The sequence below is a fragment of the Daucus carota genome, chromosome 3 (genome assembly GCF_001625215.2).
Source record: "Daucus carota subsp. sativus chromosome 3, DH1 v3.0, whole genome shotgun sequence".
NCBI classification, from domain to species: Eukaryota; Viridiplantae; Streptophyta; class Magnoliopsida; order Apiales; family Apiaceae; genus Daucus; species Daucus carota.
The window spans coordinates 47,183,228-47,193,146 of NC_030383.2; the positions used below are offsets into that span (position 1 = coordinate 47,183,228).

General features: G+C 35.2%; 1 protein-coding gene across 1 annotated transcript; it reads left to right on the forward strand.

Annotated features, from left to right (window-relative positions):
- Positions 1 to 7,892: 7,892 nt before the first annotated feature.
- LOC108211645 (zinc-finger homeodomain protein 9) lies at positions 7,893 to 9,391 on the forward strand. Its single transcript, XM_017383299.2, has one exon. It carries the CDS (start codon positions 8,273 to 8,275, stop codon positions 9,167 to 9,169), a length of 897 nt encoding a protein of 298 aa, XP_017238788.2. The 5' UTR covers positions 7,893 to 8,272; the 3' UTR covers positions 9,170 to 9,391.
- Positions 9,392 to 9,919: the final 528 nt, after the last annotated feature.

The window sequence follows — 9,919 nt, forward strand, 5'->3', positions numbered from 1 at the left end:
ACATGCATATAAAAAATAAAATTACTTAAAAAGAAAAAATATAGATTCCATGAAAAGATTGTAGAGAGAATTAGAGATTTACCACATCATAGTACTCCTTAGCATATACTTCTCGCAGAGACATAAGCGGGGCATCATCTCGGAGAGAATCGAACAATGTCACTCGGTAATCTTTTACCGACCACAAAAAAAGTATCCAGTGTCCATCCGTGGCAACCGGCATGAGAATGTAATTGTAATCAGTAATCTTTCGTGCTCCTTTATCGAGTGTGCCATATGCTTTACAATCAGTGTCAAATTTACTCCATTCCGATGCTTTTCTCCTTAAAGGATTCTTCTTTGTGGAATGATATGTGGCCATCACTTGGAAAAACCATGGATTCATAAAATAATATGAGGCCGCCGTATCGGAATCAATATAAAGCATCAATTCCCTCGTTTCGAGCAATTTACAATACTCGTCTATAATCGAGTCCTCAACAAGATTACCTTGTTCCAAGGATCTTACCGAAGCTTCGCTACAGAATTGAGGCAAATCAGCCTTCTCAATCGGCCCTCCACTCCACCAATGTGTTTTTAACCAGTTCACCTTGGTTTGGTTGAGGGGCTTGAGAGGATGTCCCTTCACATATTGGGTTCGCATAGATAACATAACCTAAAAATTAAAACAAGCCAAAATGAGACAATTGAGATAAAATTAGACAATTGAGATAATTTAAAACACAGATCATTACCTCCGGGGGTAAATCCAAAAATGGAACATTAGGATCATCATGAGCAATGGGTTGATCCACTTGAACAATAGGATCAACAAATAAAATCGGCCTATAGGATTCTTCACCAAATGGTTGCTCAAACTGGGATTGAGAAACTCCGACATCATACTGAGGGGCACTAAGCCCGACATCAAACTGTTCAGAATTGAACGGACCACTAGCAGCATAATCATATTGAGTTTGCTGTTGTTGAAAATCTTCGTAGTCTCTAAAGTAATACTCTCAAACGGTTCACTACTAGCTTCCGCAGTCCTTCTTGCCTTTCTTTTAGGCAAAACATTTTTGAAATCGGGCCTTTTATATGTCGGTCCGAATGTCTCAAGCATGAGCTCATCATACCCCCTCACAAATGTTGGTAATACAGAATCATGAAAAATCGGGGGCATGTCATGCATACAAAGTTCGCTCATACCTCGAGCAGTTGAAATGATCTATATAAAAAAACAGTACACAATAATTATCCAACAAATTCACAATTGAACAAACTCAAAATGCAACAAACTAAAAAATGACGATCAAAAGGTGATATTGTTATTAAAAACATACCAAATTCAGGGCCTTAGAGACATCGCACTTGTCTCGTGGTTGTTGGAACATTACCGGGTCTTTTGTAGCCCTTGATGGTGGCACAATCTTCAGTTTTGTGATGTTGTAGTACCAATCCATATATGTTTCAAGGGTAATCACATTCTCCGGTGGCTGTATTATACCAACTCCATCCTCGACGAAGGCATTCCACATTTGCACATATTTGTTGTAGTATCGAAGATCCACTTTCATGAATGTGTTTTCATTTTGAAACCTCATTTGATCCATGTCTTCAGGGGGAGCTTGCGGTAACCACAATGGCATGCCGAACTGCCTTGTAACCCTCTCCGGCAGTTGATACTCTATGTCCTCGAAAAAAATGAGCGGGACACGAGCAATACCGGCAAGTCGAGCTCGGTAAAAATGCTCATCATACCTCCGATAGAAACGTGTATAGGGAGTCCAATGAACCCATCTCGTATCAAAATTATCAAACATCGCTCTATATGCATCAATATGGTGATGAATATTGAAATATTTTGACTTTCTAGCAGGAACCGGAGCAATCGCCCATGCAAAGGCCCTAGGCCACATGTGACGAGTATTTTCTGCTATCTTTGGTTGTCCCGGGCGTAATCTCTCACGAGCCCATAGCATCAAAAGCGTAGTGCAACCGGTTATTTGCTTGCAGTTTTTATCGCTTGCCTCACCAAGATTTCTATATAAATAACCAAGCACCGCGGCCCCCCAAGCATATCCATAAATTTTTTTGGTATCAAGTAGAAACGCGATCAGTCGGGGGTGAGCTACATTGTTGGACTTTGTAGGAAACAATATCTCCCCACACAAATAGAAAACATACCCCCGGGTGTATATCTCCTGAACGTCCCGATCCGCATCCGAATGACATACATGATACCTTTCTCTTAGAAAAATTAATTTAACACCACCACGATCCCAAGCCGTTTTCCTTTGTTCAACTGAAAGATTTGGATCGCGCCATACATTTAGCCATGCATGTGATACCGTCACATCAAAGTCAAGTCTGACCGCCTCCCCAACAACTGGTAGACCCATCAACATATACACATCTTCCAGGGTCACTGTCATCTCCCCGAATGTGAAGTGAAATGTATTAGTTTCGGGCCTCCAACGCTCCACCAATACAGTGATCAAGCATACATCATTTTGCATAACCGTCCGTGGGTTTGCAAACATCTCGAACCCCCATTGTTGCAATAGATGCACTTGATAATCAGTCAGTACCCACTGATTGAGTTGAGACGTATTTTGACGGATTTGCAATTTATCCCTTTGAATGCCATGCCAAATTGATGTGCTTATATGCTTTGCTTGATGGCGAAGTACTGAATCATCAACCGGTCCACAAAAATCATTCAACATTTCTACAATCATATTATCAACCAACAAACAACATCAAGGTCAAAATCAAACCATCAATTCCCACCAACAACAATCTTAACAACCAACAAATCAATAATCTTAACACATTCAACATCAACTATCAAAATTCAAACTTCGCCAACAATCTAAGCTATCAAACTCAAAAATCTAAATATAATTCAATATCAAACAAAAAAGATAGACAAATTCAAACAAAAAGCTAAATTTTACCAAAATCTACACTATCAAACCCCAATTCATAATTAAATACAAAATTCGAACTAAACAAATCAATAAAATCCATAAAAAATTAAAAATTTACCAACAATCTAAGTACAAATTCGAAATCAAACCAAAAAGAATCAACAATTCCAAAGAAAAATTTAACTTTACCAAAATATAAACTATAAAACCCTAACTCCAAATTAAACTAAAATTCGAACTAAAAAAATCAATAAAATCCAAACAATTTCAAACTATACCAACAATCTAACTATCAAACTCAAAATCAAATTACAAATTCGAATTATAACTAAAGAGATCCACAAATCCCCAACTCAAAAATGAACTAAAAATCGAACTAAATATGCTAACTTTACCAAAATCTACGCACATATATACATCTATGAATCTATACACATATTCATAAAGAAGAATCAAAATCTACATACAAAAAACCATATACACACACGTATATACGTACACACAGATATACACACACATATACAAGAGCATACGCACCAGAAATCATTTGATTTGGGTTGAAATCAGTTGAAATTGCTTTGATTTGGCTTGAAATCGCTTGAATCGGGTTCGATTTGGCTGCTGTGGATAGTTTTTTATGTGTGGATAGTTTGTGTATCCACAATACGCTATACAAAATAACGAAACCGGTTCTGCAAAAAAAAAAACCGCTCCGCTATATTATACAGCGTAAGACCAGAGAAAATGCTCTGTTTTGCATTTTGCTCTGGTCTTACGCTACATCATGTAGCGTACACGCTTTATTATACAGCGTAATGCCTTTTAATCTTGTCCGTACACTAACAAATCAACGATTGTAATTAACTTGGATATATTTAAATAATTATCCAACTGTGGTTGTATAACAGCCCCCTATATATATATATATGTATGTATATGCAATTGTTCAAATACAAACTAAAATACAAATCAAGAGAAATTACCCCTAAACAACATCACCCACGTATCCTCTATATGTCATCACCCACCTCCTTTAAATCATCACCCACCTAGGTCCACCCTCGTCCCCACTCAGGGCATCCTAGGCCTACTAGAGCCTCACCTCGCACAAGCATTGGACACGCTCTAGACAATCTTAAGAGCCAAAACTTATCCTACCATGATCCCACTAAGCCCCCACCCGACCCTGCTTGACCCCTTTTAAGCCCCGTCTAGGCCCACATCTGAGTCATTTCCCGTCCCCAAAATCCTTCACAATCTACTTAATCGTATTAGTTTATATTTAGTTTGTATTTTAACGGTTTATATTAGAGTATGACCCCATATATATTAGATTAAAATTAACATATTAATATACGTTTAAAATTGAAGGAACATATAAACTAAATATCGACTGATAATTAGAAGATCACAAATCTAATATTTACTGTTTATTAATATATATATATGTAATATAATTTTTTTTGAAGAAATGTTGATAAATAATTTTTACTATGATATTGCTTTCATTTATGAAAATAAGTATACAGAAATATGGAATTCTAGAAAAAATCGTAATTAGAATTCTAGAAATTCATTAAATCATCAACATGAAACTAATGGCTTCAAACAATTCATTCTCCCTGATAAGATAATATTTAAGTGAGTGATACTATGCATCAACTATCACTGTTAAAGTTTCAATCGACTAGTTCAGTGACTTCAAACAATTCATCCTCACTCATGAGATAAAGTCTAATTGAGTGATATGATGCATCATTTTTTATTATTAAATTTTCAAGTGACTATTTCATCCTATGATCTATCTCAAATCTTAAATTTATCTTAATAAATTTAAGAGAGCTTTATCTTATTATAGTTTTCAATGATAAAGATAAAATAAATAGAGAGGAAAACTCAATCTTCGATGATTGTCCTTTTTAATGCATTTTTTTTATGTTATTATCACTCCATCCTTATTCGCTTACACTTTTTTCTACCACTTAGCACGCACTTTAAGACTCTTATAAAACATAGTTTCATAACTTATTTTTTTTCTTTTTATGTATAAAAGTTCAACGCTAAATTTTTATTTGGAAGTAAAAGATAAAATAATTTATGAAACTATATCTTTTGGATGCCGTAAATGCGTGTTAAACTCTTATCACCCACGGTAAAACATCTTAGGGACATAAAAACTACTATATATAAAGATATAGACATATACCAAATCATCAAAATATTAAAGACTACCACTATACTTTAATAATTCTTCAAAGAACTAATATAATGTTAAGAATCAAATCTGAACCTAATTTTAGTGACAAAAAAAATTATAATTACAATAAGTCGAGTGACGAAAAATTATATTTTTCTTTAAATAAAACGTATATTGTGATGAAAAAAAAGGAAAAAAAAAAGCTCTTGGCAAAAAAAAAAAAGAAAAGAAAAGGTAACGGAAAGAATAAGTGGTGTGCAGCGAACGGTTTTATGAAAAATCGGGGCACAAAGACTATACGGTAGGGTAGCATGCAGGAGATAATAATCCCATCCCCTGATATCAGCAAGTAGAAGGGGAAGTAGTCAAATATGAAACAGTCGGATTACGCAAATGAAACTGAAGCTGCAAGGGGGTTTAAGAAAAAAAGTTGATACGTGTCCAATGCATTCACACGTGTCATCATTTCCTTAACATGCAGCCTAATTATACTTTACTTTAATTTAATCACAACATGTCTCGTTTTGCATGCAAAAACCTCCAAATCTTATACATCAGGCAACTTCATCGTCTATCTACTATGGCTAAACATTCAATACATAAGCATTTATATAAATTTTCATTCATGTTTATCTTCTTTTTGATAAGATTGTATATAGAGTAACCAAGGAGAGCATATAGTGTAAATAAATATGCAAACATGAAAAATAAAAAATTAATTAATTATAAAATTTTATATATCAAAGTCCATTTTCCCGTGTACACATTTTCACACTGATACAGAGAATAGGGCACAAACGGTTAAATAAATCTTGATTGTGGATGAGAAGTGCAATAAGTAGGAGAATTAGTTGCTACTTTCCCAGAGTTAAATGAGCGGTCCAACTAACAAGTTACTACTGATTCTAATATTATTACTGCTTACATTAAGGGTAGTTGAGGAGTACTATTAAGGAGTGAGAAGTAAAGGCACTGAGCTGCTTGCGTACTGTCATTTTGACTTTGAAGGGGCAGTAGGGAGTGAGTCAAGTAGTGTCAGTAAATAGGGGCTGAACTTGTTTCAGTTTACTGTAAACTGTTGTATTAAGTGTATCAATCTCTTGTGTTTCATGTGAGTTTTTTTTATAAATATTTTGAAGTTATAATAAGGTAATTAATTGTTTAATAGTGTACAAGATAACATTTTTTATTAATATCTGTAGTTTAAATTTGACAATATTGAAAAGAGAATTATATATAATTCAAAATCAAAGTTGGTTATTATATATTTTTGTTATGAACAAAAATTTATACTCTCTCTTGGTTACAATGATCGATACCATTGATAATGTATAAAATGAATATGGTGAAGTAAAGTAGTTAGTGTATTTGATTTTTATATAAATATCTTTTATTAATTTGAATAAAATTTAAAATATAAATACGTAGAAGAAATATCAAAATAAAGCGTAAAATATGGTGAAATAAAGTGTAAACTGGATGGTGGATGTTGAGTGTATTAAAATTTGATAAGGTTAGAAAAGATAAAAATCGTACATATTATTATTTATTAGTAATTATATTAAAATTACAAGAATCAGTGAAGTATGAATATTGAATTTGAATAAAAAATATTATTCTATCAATAAATTCGGCTCAAAAAGTACTGCGATTTTAATCTGTTCACAACCACACGTTTATCAGTATTAGGCTAGCCGCTAGAGCAGAACTACAGAACGGTGCTTTAGACTCGGCCAAAATATGGTCCCAAACATGGCGTATGCACTACCACATTCCGACAACCTGCTATTGCATCAGTTTGACAACAGTTTTAACAGCGAGTCAAAGTAACGAACTTTGGAAATTAATTCCGTTAAAATGATTAAAGTTTGTTTTATATTGTAGTAAGTAATATTTTAATATAATTTTTAAAGTACGTAATCTTAAATTTTTCTGAACATTAGTATTGAATAAATATTACGTGTTTTGATGTTTTCTTTGAAAAACAATTAACTAAGCACATGTAGTTATAGAAATCTTTTAACATACAAAAATAATTTACACACTAACTTATGGTTTATTAAATTTTTTATTTTAAATTTTCAAATAGAATTTATTTGAAACAGTAATTATATTAAAATGTTTACCTTAATATTACATTTATAAAAAAATACAAATACCTTAATATTACATTTTCAATAATACATGACAATAAACAAATGAAGAGCCTGTTTGTATGGGTTTAAACTCTTTTTAATTATAATTGAATTTTTTTTGTGTGGAAAAGAAGGATCGACTTAAAATTGAAAATGAATCGAACTTAACGGTGTAAGTAGATAGGATTACCTTTTTGAATAACTTATTTTTTATTTAAAATTTTTAATCAAAGTCAATTTCAACACTCAAATAATTAGTATATCAAATTATTATTATTATATTTTAAATATTCATGAATCATTCAAAATATAAAATTATCCAAACAAATGTTTAAATTAAATAGTTATCAAATCAAATCACCCCAAGTTAGATTTATCCAAACTCACTAGAAAATTATAATTGTTGGAATTTGTATCCTAAAAATCTACCAATATGAATGAATAATGGTTTTTCAAGCAACTCATCCCTAACAATAAATAAATAAATTATGATATCTCAAAGATAGCTAGAATTAAACATGAAATTTCTAAGAAAGTTACAACAGAAAGTAGCAATGCAGATAGAGATAAGTAAAAATTAATTTTAGCAATGAATGATACATATGTACATGGCTAAATTCATACAATCTTCAAAGTGATGACATACAAGGTTAAGTAGGAGATTAAACTTAGTTAAAAATACAAAATCAGTTACGAAGCTCAACCACAAAACTGGATTTTTTATTATCTACAGTCTCCCACCTTCATCATCAAGCAAATAACACCAAATCTTCCATAACCAAAACCCAAAAACCGTTTCATAACTTTCATTAAATCCTTCCAATCTCAAACCTCTTTCTCACATCATCATTTGATGCTAATTTGAGCCATCTTCATCCTTGCTCCTAATATAAATCCCCCCATCATCATCTGAGTTTAGATAAACAAGGTCCTTTTCTCTTCAAGGCCTTAACCCAACAAGCCTCTTAATAATCACCTTGCTAATCAACAAGACCCCACTAGGGGTAGCTGATGTTGTTGTTTCTGCCATGGACATAACTAATAATTCTAATACAAGTATCAAGACCCCTGAAGCTGAGTCCGAGACTCCGACCCGGATCCAGGCTCCGAAACCTGTTAACACCAATGGCTTGCTTAGACGCCACCACCCTGTCATCCAAGCTGCGGTTCAGCCACCGCCTCCGCCACACATGCCGGTGGTTGGGTACAGAGACTGTCTCAAGAACCATGCTGCCCACATAGGAGGCCATGCTCTGGATGGGTGTTGTGAGTACATCCCAGCTCCGGCGAACCCTGCTGACAACACCACCATCCGATGCGCCGCCTGTGGCTGCCACCGTAACTTCCACCGCCGTGAAACTGAACACCACCACCGAGCTATGGTGGAGTTCCAGTCACCCCACCGCCACCACCCACCACCACCTCCCCCGCCGCCACCGCCGCCGCCGCCACACCCCGACAGCCCGAACTCCCCACCGTCTCCACCGCCGATCTCGTCCGCTTACTACCCCGCTTCCGCCCCCCACATGCTCCTCGCTCTCAGCTCCGCTCCCCAGGCCGTGGCCCACCAGACCGCCCCCTCGGGCCCACCCCCCAACTCCCGCAAGAGGTTCAGGACCAAATTCACTCACCACCAGAAGGAGAAAATGCTCGAGTTCGCCGGGAAAGTCGGCTGGAAAATCCAGAAGCGCGACGAGGCGGCCATCTCCGACTTCTGCAACGAGATCGGCGTCGACAGGGGCGTTCTCAAAGTCTGGATGCACAACAACAAAAGCACTCATGCTCGTGGAAACAACGAGATCAACAAGAACACCACCAATGATGCCCAGAATAGCAGCAGTGGAAGCGAGGACAAGATGGAGGAGGATCACAAAGCTGGCCCGAACAATGCTGCTAATGGGAATGGATCTTCAACTTCGTCTTAATCAATAATAGCTATTATAATATTAAGTATGTGTCGTCGTTGTTTAGAACACAGCATTAGACTATGTCTAATGTCTCTGAGTTGTTATAGGAACTATATTAGTACTATTACAGTGTGTTAAAATCAGTCCGGTTACTGCTGCTCTTGCAGCAGGTTAGAGTGTTTTAAGTTATCGTGTCTCAGTGTTTACATAATACAACTCTCAGTTCTTGTGTCTTGTCAATTCAGCGCAAATCAATTACTGTACTTGTATGTGTTCGTAAATTCTGTTTGTCAATCAGACTCTCATATACCCGTCCATAAATTTCATTCACATCCCCGACACGGGTATTTCGACGACACGAGTATTCCAGATAAAATTCGAAAACAAAATAAACATATATTATACAAAAACTTAATCTGAAGGAGATTGTGGACGAATTTGTGCATAAACTAATTGTATTTTAACTCGAACTTTTTGTTATTGGCTGTAGGTGGATCTGTAACAACTCAACACAGTAGTGATAGACTGGTGCATAAATAAGTGGTGTGTATTTAATTCCTGTCTCAAACTAAGAAGCAAAAAGTGGGCAACTATAATAAATTGGGCGGTTAGCAGTACAGAGCAATATGCATATGTGTTTTATGAATCATTTTAGTCGAACTTAAATTGATTAACTATTGCATAATAAAATGATCTGGTTTTGTGCTTTAATTAGGCTATCATTTATCTTCATCGTTTATATGGCCACAGTGGCTTATCTTTATGTCA

Coding starts and splice junctions, on each gene's coding strand:
- LOC108211645 (XM_017383299.2), top strand. CDS start 8,273: ATGGACATAACTAATAATTCTAATACAAGTATCAAGACCCCTGAAGCT.